Consider the following 18288-nt stretch of genomic DNA (forward strand, 5'->3'; position numbering starts at 1 on the left):
TATTTGTGTAAAATGGACAAGCAAAATGGACAAGCATTTAATCAGGCATTTTTTGGTGGCTGACAACCATAGGCAAACATGATCCTGCTTGTTCATGTAGCCTATGTCATTATGGCTCTGCACACATAAATAGGTTGGGAACAACGGATGTGGAGTGCACAGAGCATACACAAATGGTTTTCTATTGCAAGGTTGATCATTTTCTATCAAAAGTGTGAGAAATGTATTAGCTTTGACTGATGCATTGTTTTTTTCCCCCTTTGTATCAGCCAGTGTTGTCCATGTTAATGGACATCATTAAATCGGAAAATAATTTTGTATCAATTAAATGCTGGTAAACATAACTACTGATTCATAGAGAAATGTTTTCTTGGGGGAGAGGAATTCCCCTGTTGGATAAACTTGGATCTGACTTCATGGTGAAATATATGAGATTGTGTGGGTTTGGTAAGAGTCTAAAAGGTAATAAAAACATTCAATTGCTAAATTGTTATTTTAAACATCAGTATTGCATCTTTGCTGATTTTCACAATTGGTGCATTTTATGACCTTCAGCTGAAAACTATGCTTAGGCTTTGTAATTTTCCTCACCTCTCTTTGCAGGTCATTCTGTACCTATTGGCTTGCCAAGCCCATAAAGTCACACAAGTGAGGTCATGACATTTTCACTTTATCACATATAGGGCTCAAAAAAAGTTTTTATTTTCATTCATCAGCAAAGATTTTTTTTTATTATACTCTACCATTCAATCTTATGCCCCAATCAACTTGAATTTACCTTAAAGACGTTTGAGTTAAATATTTCTTAGATAAATGATCAACAGCCCGGAACTAAAAAAATGGGGGGAAATAATCCTATAACCTATTGCACTCAAGACATTCAAATAGTTCAGCTTTGTTTTATTCATTAAGGGGCCAGTAAGGAAAGATGGGCGATCCATTAAAGAGAACCTCCATTGGCTAATATTAAGTGAAACTGAATTGACTGTTTCAGTAAACAACTTATTTACACTGAAGCTTTCTAAATTGTTGATTGTATAATTTTGTTAACATGGCCCCTCTGTGCATAGTCCTATAGCCTGCTGCACTGAAACGTATATCCACTAATTGAAACAATGCAGCTTCTTTATGCACATTTTAAATCCGCGGCACGCCCGCGCCCTTTGACACACTTAGCTTTGAGCCATGGCAAATTTGGATCACAGGCGCCATGTGCTGTACCCTATACAACATTAAACAGACAAACATCCCGTTAAACCTCCAATGACAGCACATCCTCGCGCAGAGATGCTGGGGGGGATGAAGGGAGGAGGAGGAGGAGGAGGAGGGTGCGCTTTTGGTGGGTGGGACGAATGAGCGCTATAGAAAGGGGGATGCTGCAGCCCCGTCCCCTTCATATCTCACTCCACCCAGCCCTAGAATAAAAAGCACCAGTGACGTGCGCGCAGGGAAGCATCCAGCAGTATGTGCGCGCCCACGGGAGGGGCCGATAGAAAATGGCGAGTCTGTGCAAAAGGCAGCAATGCACGATAGAGAGGCGCGGCTTTCGGCAGGAACTTGACTCTTGGAGGCACAAACTCATTCACTGTGTAGGTAAGCTCTCTTGGCATTGTGTGTGCGCGTGTGTGTCGTGGTCCGGGCGGCCGAAGCGTGCCGGTCCTTGTACTAGTGTGTTTTTGAATCTGGAGCAGAGACCTGCGAATGTAATGTCCACTGAAACCTATAGGCTCTTAAGGAGCTGTCATTTTTTGTTCCGCGGGGCTGTTGCCTGGCGCTGCCTGCCTCCCACAGGACACAACCAAAAACATTCTGCTCTAAGTTTCTGCACTCGTGCTTGCTTTATTGCCGGCTTTTTTTACCTGGCAAGAGTGTGTATGGCTGTGTTGATAATGAGTTTTGTTTTATTTAAAGTATGCGCTTTCGAGCCACGGGGGACTTAAATACATTATCTCATAGCTGTTTATTTATTGTAAGCAAGGAGTGTCACGTGTGTAGACGGAGCTGCGCCTCAGCCAATCAGATCCCCATCTATAGGCAGACCCGTGCCCGCGTGCGCGCAACCTGAGATGAGTTTTTGGACGAGGGGGGAGGGCGGTGCGCGCTCTCAATCTCCAAACATGCCTCCCCCCGCCTCCTCCTCTTCCTTTACTTCCCTGGAAATCGGCTTTTGGGCGCGCGCATTGCTGCATTGGGGGAAATTTCAGTGGGAATAATTTTGTATTTTAGGGGGGAGGTGTAGGCGAGGGGTCGACAGGGAGAAAAGCAGCGGTGATCGCCTATAAACCGGGTTTGGTACTTGTTGACAAGCGCTGCTGTGGATTTGGAGAAAAGTCTGCGGTGGAGATTTGCCCGACAGTTTGCATAAAGACATATTTGTTTGGCCATATGTTAAAATTATTATGACTAAGTGATCTCTGTGTCACTGCACAATCAGAAGCAGCGCATGTCAGTCTTTGTCCTTCCTGTAAAAGCCCACTCTGCAACCTCTCATCGCTTTCCATTAGTTCATCTCGGTTTTTATTTTGGATTTTCTTATCTATACATCTAACCCACCACCCAACCACACCCCCTCCTCCTCCCAATCCTCCATTTCTGGTGTATTTCATTAGCTCACTTTAATCCGGTTACACTGACCTCCCGATGTTATGGCAAGATTATCATCCACTCTTCGCATCTGATCTCGTAACCTCTGCGGGTCTCCTCGGCTCCATGCCCGGCTCCTAATCTGGCTTTTATCGACTGTGTAAAGCGTAACATCTCAGCATCAAGCAGCAATGGTGGAGCTGGTGGAGATGTTCGGGCTGTTTTTGGACGCACTTGTTTGTCCAGATGTTGAGCACTGACCTGTCACCTACTTACCCATCCGAGCGTTTTATAATAACTCACATGGCCTGATTCCAGCGCAGGCAAGAGGGGCTTTTTAGAAAGCAAACCTTCTAATGAGAGGATGTAGGCTTGTGTTGAATTAAAAGGTTGGTAATCTCTGACCTCTGGATGGTGTGATCAGCAGAGCCATAAGGAATCACAAGCAGCAAATGTAAACAAAAGGCGTCTCCTCCATAATGCACTTCTGTTATTGTGGGGTTTTTCTTTGAGATTATGGCAGAGAATGTGTTTTACTCCATTATTTAACCTATTTTCGGGCTCTATCTTTTGAATGCCATCTGTTTTTCTTTCTAATTAGTGCTGTTTTAAGGATATACTGGGTCATTGGGTTGATGTTAAAAGTAGTCGAGGATTCAGAGCTCAGTCCTGCTGAGGCACATTTTGGATGGTTGTAGTTTCACTATAATGACAAACATATTAAGGCCTAAGTATGTCATTCTTATATATGTGAGTTTAAGCCTCCACAATATTTAAATAAAGTTCTTTGGAACCAAAAGAATATGAACACACTGTAAACTCACTATATGTGCACCTTGAATCCATGCAGTAATACCAATATGAGACCACAGGGGATATACCATTACGCAAAGCAGAATAATGAACTCACAGTGGGGTATTTCAGATTTCTTTAGTGCTCAGTTTAAGCTGCTGTTGGTGCTGTGTGTGTGTGTGTGTTCGACATATTTCTTTATTCCTGCATGTTACTCTTTATTGGTTTGCAATGTGTGATGAGTTTTATGACCAAGCGCAGTAGAAGTTATCAGCACTCAGATTGAAGTCTGACGTGTTTATCTGTTTGACGGGAAGAAACGGGAACATTGAAGGAAGTTGTTTTAATTCTTATTGGCTTATCACTTTGTCTCTGAGTGTGTTGCCTGTACAAGTTAAGGAGTGTATAGTTTTGCATTTTGTTTTAGGTTTAATTGAATCGTTTTAAGACTAAAAGTTATGGGGCTCTAACTTTCATCATAGTCAGGCAAACATGTCAAACACGTGCTCCAGTGTTCTAATGTCAGAATTTGTAGCCTTTTCATTTTGCAAAGAAAAGTTCTTTTTAAAATACTGGACCAAAAAAAAGCAATTTAAACATCATGTTGGGCTCAGACACATTTTTTTAAAACCAAAAACAAGTTGATTAAATGTATAAAAATCAACTAATTAACTAAAATATGGTAGTTGCTGCTCTAGCAATTGTGTTAGAGCAGCAACTGTTGCAATTGGCCTTTGACAACTTTTGAGAGTTGCAAGCGACAGTTTTTCCTGAAGTCAATAGTTCAATTAGTAACAAAATGTTGTAAAAGTATGTTAAATTAACTTTAATTTCAGATAAAAAGCAGCACACGTTTACAAAGAGCCAAAGATTTTAACTATGGACAATGGTTTACATTTGAGTTTAAAAATTGACTTAGAGATTTAAAAAAAAAAAAAAAAAAAAATCATTCTTTGATAATGACTTTCAGCTCATGTGTTAAAAAATCCGAGAAGACTCAAAATTACTCAAGAGAAGAGAGGAATATTCTGTTTTGTCTAAGCTTCAGTCAAAAACCCTAATATGTTGATTTTAATTTATATAATAAAACAGCATCATCAACAAATCCTTTTAAGGAGGAGATTTATTTCACATTGAGAAAAGATTTCAATAGTCTTAAAACACCCCTAAAATAGGAAACTAACCATAGTGAATATTTAGATTTTTGTCTCTAAGAATCAAAAATAGGCTTATTGTTGAACTGACTTGTTGTTCCAACTTGCATGGTCAATTTTAATGATTTCAGCCAATAAGGGAAAAAAAGGTTAACTATAGTTTTGGAAGCTTTATTTTAAGTGTCCTTTTCTTTAAACTCTACAAATTAAGATGGAAATATTTAAAAACACCCATGAAGCTTCAAAATATCTGCCGGCATGACATATTCAGTTGCCCTTTGTTGTGACTTGTTAGTCACACTTGAACTTAAGAGCCTGTCTCGTTATGAAGCACATTTTGATAATTTGATGTAAGAAGGTCAGGTGACACAGGTGGACATTTCACATTCTCTCTCAGCTCTCTGTGATGTGAGAAGATGCAGCTTGTCGCTTCGTCCTCTTGCTCGCTGCTGTTCTGATAATAAAGTCGGTCTATATGCCACAGAAAAGGTTAACATTATTAGTTAGTAGCAATTACAGCCCAACTGTTGATTCCCTTGGCACATTTTCTGGGTAAGAGAGTGCAGCCAATTTGATTGCTCAAAGGTTGCAGCAAAGAGAGAAAGAGAGAGAAAGAAGGTGAGAGAGATACAGGGAGACAGAGGTGTAAATCTAAGTGGCAGATTTCCTTTGTTTCAGCTAAATCATGACTAAAGTGTTTTTTAAAATTAGGTCCAAGCTCTCTCTTGATCAGCAATCAGGTTACTAATTTTGACTCCTGTCCAGAATTGTAGGTCCTTGCAGTCATAGTTCCACGTATGCATCAATTCCTGACACTTTTTATACAATTTCCTGATATTCTGGTCCTGAAATATTTTGGGACATGACCCACACAACAGGAAATTGTGGATATTGTACATGTTTGCTGGGGCGGTCCAGACCTTTTTTTCTCTTTTTTTTTTTGACTGGTGAGTCGAATCTTGGGTAATAACTTATGTAGGGGTGGCATACAGGAGAACAATTGGCTGTAAAAGATGGATGAGATGTGAGTCAAAACACTTGGAGTCCCTCCTTCTGACTGGCTGAAGTACAGTATATGTCATGAGCTCCATTTCCTCCATGTTAACTGCTGGGATATGGGTTACGATACGAAACACTTTATTGTACCCTTGGGGGAATTTGTCTTGGTCTCCAATTGCTGCACACATTCATCTGCATCCAAAGTACAAAAATAACCCAATTAAAGTAAACAACAATCTGCATGTAACAAAGGAGCACATACCAATGAAAAACACAAGCATACTACATACCCAACCCCACAGCCTCAAGAAGCATTCAAATTTTATTCCAACACGGTTTCTGTCAATACAAGCCGTTCTTTTCTGTCCAATTAATGGTGAAGTGTTCATTGAGTTTTTTTCAATTAAAATTAATTATTTTATGCATTATGAAATGGCTGGAATATCATGATTGACAGCTCAACGCTCAAAGATTCAGATCACGGGAGCTCTGATAGTTTTCAAGTTTGCAGTACTCATCACTTATCAGCCACATGTTTTCTACAGTAAAGAATAAGATGGAGAAGTGTTGTGCTGATTTTTCAGGAGGTTTGACATTTGACAGCATGGCCAAACACTCTTGAAAACTGCAATATCTCCCAATTAAATCTGCCACGTGCGTGATCATCCTTTTGTGGTCAGTGCGTCATTAAGTGAACAGATTTCCTTCTTTTCTCTCCATCTATCTCTCTATATCTGTACTCCCTCGATTACACGGTGCACTCAGAGTCAAATCCCTGTCTTATCAAGTCCACAAAATCCCTCCAGCATGCCTCCTCCCCTCCGAGCGGACGTCTTTTATTTCAGTAATGGACAGATGGACGCCCCCAGAGATCTGCCGGCTACTTTCTCATCCTGTTAATTCTTTTCATGGCTTTTTTTTTTTTTTTTTTGAAAGGGAAACAAAACATGGCACATTTATCGGGGAGAGTGGCAGCCGTCCCACCCATCAACTGGACCCTCTGCCAACACTGTAAATCTCTGTGTACCCTTCTCTTCACACACACACTCACACAAGCACGCTGCTTGGCTGTAGTGTGTGTGTGTGTGTGTGTGTGTGTGTGTGTCTGGTGTGTGTTTGTCTGTGGAGCTATCTCGAGGGCTCATCCATGCCAACCAGGAGCCTCGTGGGAGGAGGGCTGCTCTCTTTAGGGTGGGGTGGGGGGTGGGGGTTTGAGTGCAATCTGTGGAAAAGCAAAATACACCACTGGCACTGAACGAATGTCGACAGAAGGTGTGTGTGCGTGTTAACGTGTGTGTGAACCTTATTTATGTAGGAAATCAACCACCGGGCTCTGTGCTCTTTTGCAGAACGCGTGTCATCATTCTGCTTCTTCAAACCCGAATATTGAGTAAATTTTTGCCTGGTTGAAGAAAAGCTGATATTTCACAGAATAGTGTGACCGCTTCAAAACGGGAAAAAATTAATCAAGTTAGGAGTTTTATTTTCAGGTTCAGGTAGCATTTTTTGTTGCTCTTAAATGCCTCTCAGAAGTGTAAGTTAGTTTATCCTGAAAGCTGAATTCAACTTCTTTCATTATTTTTCTTCAGCAGGCAAACTGTAAAATAAACGAGCAGTTGATGAAACAAAAAATGAGTTTCAGTAATGTAGATACCCTGTTGCATTCTTCTCAGTTTCAACATTTCTATTTACATTAAGTTCCTAAATTTTTGGAACAGAAAACAGTGTTAAGTGTTGATCCGAATGTTCAGGGTTTAAATAATAACAAAGAGCCAACCCTTTGTTTTTTTCCTCTTTGCTTCTCTTCATTTGAACCAGAGACCAAAGTCCTCCATTTCCTTCATCTAAACTTTGTACACAGTGTTCCTTCCCCAACCCAAAATTTATGTAACCTTTCCATTGTCTGTGCATATGTGTGTATGTGTGTGGGTGTGTGCGTGTGTTTCTTTTGTTATGTGAGCTACCTGACCTCCCTGGTATACAGTTCTTTCGACACTGACGCCATGAGGGCTCATGCACTAGAGGAGTTTGTCTTTGGAGTACACACACAAACACACAAGCACGCGCACTTACACACACACACGCGCACACACACACACACACACACACACACACACACACACACACACACAGTACACACAAAGTTGTCGTGGCTTTTAAGCAGCAGGAATGTTTACTCTGACCCACCTTCTCTGAATTCTCTCTGAATTCCTCTGTGTTCTTTAATAATGGAAGCCTTTGTGTGGAAGGTCACATTTCAGACTTTGCTTTTAAAAGTATTTGATCAATAACATCGAGGTTTGTTTTTTGTGTACTGGCTTAAGACATTTTTTGGAGAGTGACAGCTTTTTTTTCTCTTCATTTCTCCAAAGTGCGCTGTTAAGGTCAATTCCTATTATTTCCAGAAGGGAAGGCAAAAGTTTGCATCCTCCCTTGAATTCAGTATTAATATCATTGAATTAAAAGTGTGCGTCATCTACTCTGTCATTAACAATTAATTAACACTAAGTGGCACCTCAGCACTCCTGAACAAGAGGAATCAGCTAATGAGATAGTAATGGAGCTGAACAGTCGGTAGTTAAGCAGAGTTAAGCTGTCATGGTGCACCGTTAAAGGGACAGTCCGCAGGAAACTACCTGAACACTCTATTAGTAGACAATAGATGAATGCGTTTCCACAGCTTGAATGAAAAGTAACTCCTCTATTCAGCAGGAAGGGACTAGAATGAAATCTTTGTGTATGTGTGAGTTCAACCTTTGCTGGTTTGTTTAATAAAAAGAATCATCACCCACTGGGCAGTGGGCATTACAGTGTTGCGAGGCCACTGCTGCTGGTTTTGCCCACAGGAGCACCCTGGGAAATGTGGTTGCTTAAAGAAAGAGAGAGCCAGATGGGGGAACAATAGACGGGGGGGGGGGGGGGGGGGGGGGGGGGGGGTAATTTTGCCTTTACATGACCAGCCGTGTAAGGACAGACGACAGACAAACTTTGCACAACAAATGACTCGTAAACAACAAGTGATTATTTGCAATTCAAAGATTGAATGGCTCGTCATTATTGTTTTACCTGAGACAAGGCAGTGCAGATGAACACAGGTAATGTTTTGTTGGCTCTCCAAGTCATCACCTCTCAAAGCACAGTAAATGTTTGCCATGAATGACATAAAAAATGAATTGATTGAACAGTAGGAAAAGTTAAAAAGTGTCTGGTTTAACTTTACCAACAGGCCACAGAAATGAAAAAGGAGGACTTCAAAAATGTGAAGATTTGGTCTTTGTATAACTAACCACAAATGAAAAACTGCATTTTGAAAGGAGAGCTCTTTTTTTGTTTTTTTTGTCTTTTACCAGAAAACCCTCATAAAGCTGTTTGGACATCATATTGGGTCTTTTAATTATTAGTTTAGGTTGTAAATTTTACAGTTAAAGTAATCTCTTAGGCTTTTATTAGTCTCGGTGGGAACAAAACCAGCAGATAATTATTAACTACACAGTTAATAGGAGTTAGTTTATACTCTTGAAAAAAGGTTTTTAATCTCAATAAGTTTTTTTTCCCGGTTAAATAAAATAATGTTCTATAACCACATGGTTAGCTTTTAAAATGGCAGTTTTTTTCATTTATTTAGAAAAGGAAAAAAAAAAACGTCTTTTAAGATGTTCAGGTGTGTTCACACAAATCTGTAGTAAAGGGATCTCCTGGTTAAGTCCTTTCGCTACAATTGTGTTCTACTTTATGTTGCTTCATTTTCAGCCATGTTTAATAAGAATTTTAATGATAGCAATAAAAAGACCTGGGTATAGATTTGAAATGACACTTTTTTTATTCCTTTCTTTATTCCCAACTGGATTAACTTGCCAAATTCACCATAACAATGTGAAAATTACGGCTCTATGCGGGAGTAGGATTTTAAAAAAATGAAAGAAAATGAATTTTCTCTCTATTCTTTTGCATTTTGAGCTTGTGCTGAGAAACTGAGTAAAAGTGCAAAGATTCTTGATATATACTATTGTATAAAACAACAATTTGCATAATTGCAGTGGTTGGAAAAATGCAGGAATTAACATTTATTTGAAGATTTTCAAAACATTTGGCTAAGGTTTTCTGCATCTAAAATGCCTCGTTTTCGTTTCCTTTTTTCTTTCAATAGCATAGCAAATATAGACGTTATCAGCTGCAAACTGCAAAGTATCATCTTCACCATGTCACAATGAGCTCAATTTCAGAGCTGTCTCCATTGCGGCCACATTCAACAACACAACAACCGCAGCCGGTGTCATGGCGATGTCAGTGTGGTGCAGGCACACAGGCGTCTTTGTGTGAAGGGCAGAACAGAGGAGGTTCTCCTGTGATGTTTTTTGAAGCTCCGGGCGTGTTGGGGTCTGACTCACAGCGCTCAAGGAAGACTGACCTCGCTGTCATTCTTCCACATATCCACATAACAGTCAAGAAGCTCCTCATACAGCTGACTTAGGGGAATATATTCAGCTTTATACAAGTATAAAGAAATCTGTTATTTACAAATCTGATATTTACAAGAAGGAAAATCTGTTGGAAACATGGTCTTTGAAACATGTGACTGCATGAGAAATGTTTTTAATGGATATTAAAGGACAATTAAAGGTTTCCAAAAAAACCTTAAAATGTTTCCTAAAGTGCTTCTACCAGTATCAAAATGTGCCTCAGATCACACTTCATCAATTGAAAGCCACATACTGATGAGAGCTAAATGACAGCTTTACATTAAAGTGGATTTCATGATCTCGTGATGTTTTTGTCAACTTCCCGTAATTCTCCTTTAATGCTTCTAAAGCTTGACCAATACTGGATTTATGAGGCAGATAATAATATTGATATTTTAGAGTAGTTGTGTTATTGAAGAAGTCTTTGGTTCAGCCACACCGTACAAGGATGTTAAATTATTTTGAACAGAATGTGAAATAATTAACTGGTTTTGTAAGTTTTCATGCTTTTTAAACCATTTCAAATTTTGTTCCACACTGTTTCAAACTCAAAACACACTAATCCTGATCATTTTTGCATCCTAATCTTTATTTCCCCTCTCAGAACCCTATTTGTCACGAGATTGTCATCTGGTTTGGTCTGTGCTTAACAAACCCTGTTTGCATGCTGCTTTACAGTATTCCATAATAATAATGTTTTTCACATATTTTACATATACCAAAACAATTTCAACCAAACCATTATTATTTAGTTTGTTTGGTGTGAAGAATGTTGTGTACTTAACTTTTGTTATGATAATTATTGCTATTAATTATAAAAAAAAAAAAAAAGGCTCACATAGAGGTTGCTCCATGAATTTTAAGCGCACAGTTGGGTTAACAGGGTCATACACCAAAGTCCGCTTGAGGCAAAAAGCTTCTTAAAAATTCATAACACAGCATCATTAAAAAAAAAAGGACTAAAAATGCTGTTGTTTTTTCACCTTGCACTTATTGGAGCTGTGTTGTTGACACATTGTAGGGCCGCTATGATCTGCTTTGGTTCACAGTGCAGGCAGCTGATAATGAGGGTTCGATTATTTCTTTTATGATTTTATGATTTGTAAACATAATCAAACTGTTGCAGTTGGGGCTTTTGTTGAAACGTTCTATACATTTACTGAGAAGTTTCAGAGGTCAGAGCGGCAGATTTTTCTCTCCGATAAGCGCTGTTTCTTCAACACTGCCTCCAGCCCACCCTGGCTCCCACCTATACGAGCCATTTCTGTTTCTTTGTCTACAAACCTTCAGCCTGTCATTCACCCAGTTTTTTTCTCGGTTTTTCTACAGACTGCCCGCTGCTTTGACAGTTGCTCTAATGTGTAGGTGTGCGCAGTGCTGTTTGTGAGTCACTTGTTGTATTACCTTTATTTTTGGTTGATAGCAATAGAGACACAGTGGAATGGAAATATTACAGCTTTTGAGCTTCCAACCTTGAGCAAGACGGCAAAGGAAAACATCTGACATTCAAATATGGTCAATGCAGCCAGAAATAAAATAAAAAAAAAAGGTTTGTTTTGTGACCTTCTGTTTTTGTTGCAGCTCAAACCATGAGGGCTGATTTATAACGCTTATTCATCAGCAGTATTGAACCACAAACCTGGCAACCCTGCTGATAATTTATGGTCACATATCGCAGTTGGACTGTAAAATTATTTAATGTGCCTTGATGCCCACAGACCCCATGCATCTGGCTTTAATATAGCACTGTATGTACACACACACACACACACACACACACACACACACACACACACACACACACACACACACACTACTGTACATGCAGAATGGAGCTGGGCAGGATAAGTGGAGATGACAGGGCCAGCTGTGCTATGTGAGGGGCCAGGCTGGCTGGCAGAGCTGGGGGCTCTCAGCTCTTCTTTGTGTGTGACCGTGTCACCCTCAGTTAGGTGTCAAGACCACCAAGTTGCTGCACACTCACACACACAAATACAAACACACACACTCGGAAATAAAAGTGAAGGTCAAGCAACAAATGCTGTTCTGCTGCCGCCGTCTCTCCCATCACCATGAGAAAATGTCACTTATATTTTTATCTCCTCCTCTCTGCATCCTCTCCATCCCTCCTCTTCATCATCCTGTTTTGCCTTCTTCTCTTTCTTCTTGTTATAATTCCTCTGTCCTCTTCTTTATTCCCCTTTTAGTTCACTTTAAAAAATGAAATTCATAATTTCCTCATCCATATCCTTCTTCACTGTCCTTTGTTTCTTTGTATCTTTCTGTTAATCCTCTAATCGCGTTCTCCTTTTTTCTTCAATGACTTTCCTGTTTGCTTTTATCTACTCTCTTCTCTCTCTTCTTATTGTCTCTCACATTCTTTACTTTCTCTTAATTTTTGTTGTTATTAATTGCAGTACCGGTAGTTGTATTTTTAAATGTTGTGAATATGATTTCTTTCAGTGTCACTGCAGGTCCTTCATGTTATAATGCAGGAAGAATAGAATTCATCAGCTCTCGTCTATTCCCTGTTTGCTAAAGGATCTCTTGAGACATTCTCATTTCATTCCTGCAAAGAGGCACTTATATTCAGAAACTTTTTATTGGTCCATTTTCTAACACCACCCCTTCATATAAGTGAGTGCATGCCTCAAACACACGCACACAAACAGACAGTGCAAACAGCTGGGGACATTTTTGTCTCAGACTTAATTGAGGCGTGGGCAGGTTATATTTCCCTCCATATTTTCTTTTGCGTTCATTTTTATGCTATACATGCTTCCTTCTACTTAGTAATAATATTTCTTACATGCATGTACAGAATTCATGCCACTAAGGTAAGATGATGCAAAGTTCCAGATTGTGTACAGTGACAGTGTATGTCTTGGATGGATTGGAACAGTTGCACCCCCCCCCCCCCGTGACACTAATTTGCAGTCTTTTGGTATGCTTTCCTCAAAAAGCTGCATGAAACACATTTCTCTCTGCTTCATTAACATGGAAGCTCATACAGTGTGGATATTTCAGCTGCCTGTGTTGCAGTTTTGACAATGAAACAATGAAAGCTCTGTGCCGCACGCTGAGGAGCTGAGAGCCGTACTAATGAATGTAAGGGTCAAAACCAGAAGGACAAATTCCTCTGAAACATCATCTTAGAAAGAAAAAGAAGGGGTGGTGGGGCAGCGAGTGAAGAAGGCGGGTTATATTTGGGTGGAGGTAAATGTCAGTAAGGGATGACCAGCCTCTAGAGTTAGTTAGTTAGTCCAAAAACTGTATGGATGTAAAAAATCTCTGTTAGAAACTACGATGGTTTATTAAAAGCTTAATGATTGTCTGGATAGAAACCTGAGAGAAGAAATCAACTTCAACTCCCAAGAAGCATTGCGGTGAGAAACACTTTCTGAGCTTCAAAGTAGATGTGCAGCTGAATGTTAAACCCTTAAGGGTCAACCATTGTAGAATTTTTTCGATAAATTTAGCATTTTTCCGCGAGATCTTAGATTCCCACGGTTAACTTTAAATGTCTTGAAACATAAATGAACATATATAAATTACATTTCAGACATAACATCATCCTTTTGTATTGTTACATGTACAGGTCATGTACAGGTCTGCTGTCTGTCACAACCAAACATGGAGAAGCAGCATTCAGTTTCTATGCTCTATATATCTGGAACAAACTCCCAGAAAACTGCATCGCTGAAACTGTCAGCTCTTTTTGTACAGATTTGTACATTTGTCTTTTAGTAAATGTGCAGTAAAGTGCAGTTGGTCATGATTAATAAAAGGTCTAGTTGAATTTTCGTCAGGGGAAAGATTTTTTTTTTGTTATGTCAATTAAAGTTCTTTAAAGAAAGAAAATAAGAATCGGTATCAATTAAACCTTGGAACTGAGAAATCGGAATCACATCAAGGCATTTCTCTCTCCAACAGAAGAATCCTTTAATTTCATTGAAAAAACAAGATGCGGCAAACCTCATAGATAAGACAAATGTGGGGTAATCCACCAGAGATGTTGTCAAGGATGAGTGGCAAGAGTTAGCGAGATGCTCGCTTACTGTTAGAACACAGATCAAGTATGCTACATGAAAAGTTTGAAGGAAGGAGGAAAGACAAATCTTGTTAACGGCCTACTAGCTAGTAATGCTAACCCAGCTGATGTTACATCCTCAATCACTTCAGATAAAAAAAAAAAAAACATCTGGCGCGCACTGGCAGCTGTGGTCAAAAGTTGCTTCATGTTTCTGCCTCATCGTTTGTTTTTTTATGATGGGATATAATCTGAACTCAAATCTGATTGAAGTCTTGTAAATAGTGACCTTGCAAGATAATGAGCAAAACCTTCCAATTTATGACTCCTATAGGTCTTTAGATATCAGAGAGTCAGACTTTAGTCTTTTCAGAGACGTCTCGAAAGTCTTTTATTAGAAAAACAAGTGTGTCCAGGCATTTGTGGTCAAATCATGAACTATTGAGAAGAACAAATTGTGCTGTGACATGTAAAAAAACTGTTGCCATTTTAGATTACAACAGTGTGAATGATGTGGAAGATTTGTTCCCTCTCTAACTTGTAGTTATTTACTTAAAGCGGCAGTAAAGTAATTCTCTCTGGCTTATTTTCTTTGCAGGCTTGTACGATTCGAGCATTTATCTTCCAGTGATGCAGTTTAAGCACTACAATGAGATCTCTGTGGTACACATGAAGGATCCTGTATAAACTAGTGTAAGAGATCAGATCCACAAGGGCAAACTCATGTGAGTCATATCAAAAAGAACATAAAAAAAAGAAAGAAAAAAAATGACATTATGAGGGGTTGTAAACATCCAGAACATTTATCACCATAAGATATAAATAAATATTTGCTGAACTATAAATTACAGGAAAAGCTTCAGGTGGGAAACAAATGGTGCCATGTCCAATCACATTACTTTGTGCTATAAATAAGAAATCCTTGAGACAGTTTTCAGGGTATTTTCAGCTTTTGCAGAAAGAAAATTGCTGCTAAGATAGACAGTGGCGCATTGGATGACCTTATTTGAGGCATACTGTCGTAAAGTATGTGCGTTTTGGATGTTTGGTTAATAAGTCTTGAAAATTTTGTGAACTAAGGTGTGTTTTGGCCTATCAGCAGGTCTTTGGACCATCCACCTTTGGACTGCTGAGACAAATTAGGCAGGAATGCAGTTTAGGGAACAGTTCAAGGATAGACTGTTGTAAACCACTTCCTGTGTGTGTGTGTGTGTGTGTGTGTGTGTGTGTGTGTGTGTGTGTGTGTGTGTGTGTGTGTGTGTGTGTGTGTGTGTGTGTGTGTGTGTGTGTGTGTGTGTGTGTGTGTGTGTGTGTGTGTGTGTGTGTGTGCCGAGTTAACTAAAAGAACATTCCTCCATATCACTGATAATATCATCTAATATTAATGTAAAGAGGCTCTGTGGCCTCTGTGTCAATATTGAACTCTCTGCTCTCTCTTTCTCGCTCTCTCCCTCTCTCTCTCTCACCTTTGATTTGCAAAAAGGTGAATATTTATGACCAGTTTAAGGCTCTCTTGGGCACAGTCACAGTGTTATCTAAGTATAACTGTATATCAATGACAAAAGATTTAGGAGTGCACAACACAGATTTTAAAGATCGATCTGCCTGTTAGCCAACAGATCACAATCAGATGGTCCATGAACAAAAGCACACGCCATTATTAGGACTGGCATGTTTTTTATACAGCTGTACGTTGCAATAAGTTGTAGCAATTATATTTTCAAAATGAATTAATTTTCTGAGTTTTCAAGCAAAATATGGCACATCCAAATATTTATTTGTAGACCTAAATGTCTGTTGGTTTCAAATTGTTAGTTTTACAAAGACAGATAAAGAAATGTTTGTGGACTCTGGGAAGATGTGACCATATAATGTTGTTGTGTTATTTAAAACATGTTGTCATCAGTGTGTGTGTGTGTGTGTGTGTGTGTGTGTGTGTGTGTGTGTGTGTGTGTGTGTGTGTGTGTGTGTGTGTGTGTGTGTGTGTGTGTGTGTGTGTGTGTGTGTGTGTGTGTGTGTGTGTGTGTGTGTGTGTGTGTGTGTGTGTGTGTGTGTGTGTGTGTGTGTCACACTTTGGGTGGAGGTCACACACACACACACACCCCTATTAAACTGACTGCAGCACTTAGCTCCAAAATGGCTTCAGGTCTCAGGCACTCAACATGGGGTGTACCTTTTAATGCCATTGTCTGTGTTTGTGTGTGTGTGTCTGTGTGTCTGCGTTCCCAAATGCAGGTGGCTAAAGAATATTTTTCTCTTCTTGGTTTCTTTTATTCTAGATAAAATTATTCCTCTGCTTTTGTCTTAATGCCAGCTAAGTTACTTAGTTGCTGCTTTCTGAAACTGAACCCACACAAAACTCCTTCCTTTTTAAAAGATCAATGTAAAACCTTTCAGTGATTCTTCAGTCCTGTGGTTCTGCTACTGTGGTCATGTTACAGTATTTAAATTGCAGCCTAAATAAATGCAAAATAGTTTTAACAGTCAAATTTGGTCTCGTCACTGGTCTACATAGGCGCTGCTTTGCCATTCAGCTGCAGAAAAGAGTTGCGAAAGATATGTTTTTAAATATGAACCAGCAGCAGAAAAAAACAGATATAAAATGATACAGCTTTATCCAATGTTCAAGTTGTTTTAATGGTTGATGTAGTTTGTTTTGGCAAGAAGGAGACCTCTGAAAGTATTTTTGCTTTCAGTAAATACCATAAGAACAGCAAAAAAAACTGATTTTTCCGACGTGAAGATGCTCTGCAGTGTTGTATGACTGGTGTGAATCACTGGGTCCTTCTGTTTTAGCAAGAAGACCATAACTGATAGTGAATTTACTTAAAAACCTCTTGAACTGCTTTTCAGTCCTTTAGCTGGTTATAAAAACCAGGTCTCTATGTTACAGAGACAAGTGAACATTTGTTGGGCATTTAGCTCCAGATACAAAACCTCATGAAACATGGATATGACACTGATTGGTGCTTTGAGACTTGTTCGCAAATGTTTTATCATCTCATGCAAAATTGTACTGCCTAGATGTGTTATCACTCAGATGTTGAGATCATTGAGATCATTGACTTTCAGCTTCCTAAAGTTCATATATACATATCACAGCAAGAGAAAATCCAATATGTTATATATTCCTCACAACAGCAATTTCAGTTTATCTAAACTAAAAAGCAGTCACTTACAAACAGTCAAATCGTGTGTGTGTGTGTGTGTGTGTGTGTGTGTGTGTGTGTGTGTTTTAGGGGAATTTCGCATTTACTAAATGCATACATCCTTACCCTAATGTGCCACGCTGTATGTGAATCTCTGCCTTTGTCCTTCATCCTGTAAGCAGCACAAATTTCATGTGAAAATCATATGATAACAAGAAGCTGCAAACACAGTAAATTCATTGAACACCCCCCCCCCCCCCACACACACACACACACACACATACACACACACACACACACACACACACACACATATGTGCACACACTGAAGTCCAAAAATATGTCTTTGTTGGAGCAGCTCAGGGCCTCCTGACCTTGTTAGCTCACCCAGATTTCCACCAATCCTCACATCTGGCTGATGCTTCTCGGCCTAAAAGATGGTGTGTGTGTGTGTGTGTGTGTGTGTGTGTGTGTGTGTGTGTGTGTGTGTGTGTGTGTGTGTGTGTGTGTGTGTGTGTGTGTGTGTGTGTGTGTGTGTGTGTGTGTTTTAGGGGAGTGTGTGTGTGTTTTAGGGGAGTGTGTGTGTGTGTGTGACGTTTATCTAAAATAATGTCAAATCAACCTGAGCGATCTTAGACTATGAGCTGCTTTTATTACATCTTCAGTGAAATAAAGTGTGGATAAGTTGTTTCCTACTGAGGTCTTTGTGATTAATAGACAAATCTAGATGTTGCCATTGTTCTTCTATACAGACAAAACAACTCCATCTTATTATGAAAGTGAAATGGATGTGAAAAATGTGATTGTTTATTTTAAAAGTTGAGTTTAAAGGTTAAATATGGATTGTTGTTTTAAAAATCTCTCTATGTCTCAGAAGCATCAGTGGAGTGGAAAGTGTTTATTTTTATCTATAGAAGGAAGTAGCATGTTATATAGCAGGTTTGGTCTTTGGTCTCTTTTTAATAATCTGTTTAAACTGTAACCTGTCAGAAAGATATGATCAGTGAAGTTGTGATAAAAAGGTTTATGTTAGTTTGAAGTCTTTCTGAGACACGTAGTTCTTTTTGTTTCTCAAAATGCAAACAAACTTGTATCTCCTTTAAATATTTGTTTGTGTTAA

The 18288-nt window shown here is 39.2% G+C and overlaps 1 protein-coding gene across 2 annotated transcripts in view; it reads left to right on the forward strand.

Annotated features, from left to right (window-relative positions):
* The first annotated feature begins 1411 nt into the window (after window positions 1-1411).
* lcor (ligand dependent nuclear receptor corepressor) overlaps window positions 1412-18288 on the forward strand; it is a 67570-nt gene continuing 50693 nt past the window's right edge. The window contains exon 1 of one of the 2 annotated variants that reach the window (XM_079338225.1): window positions 1412-1593. In XM_079338225.1, coding sequence (XP_079194351.1) covers window positions 1497-1593 — 97 coding nt within the window. In that variant the 5' untranslated portion in view covers window positions 1412-1496. The remainder of the gene's footprint in view (window positions 1594-18288) is intronic. The other variant, XM_079338226.1, reaches the window with a different exon arrangement.

Source organism: Symphodus melops (assembly GCF_947650265.1).
Source record: "Symphodus melops genome assembly, chromosome: 2".
Taxonomy (NCBI): Eukaryota; Metazoa; Chordata; class Actinopteri; order Labriformes; family Labridae; genus Symphodus; species Symphodus melops.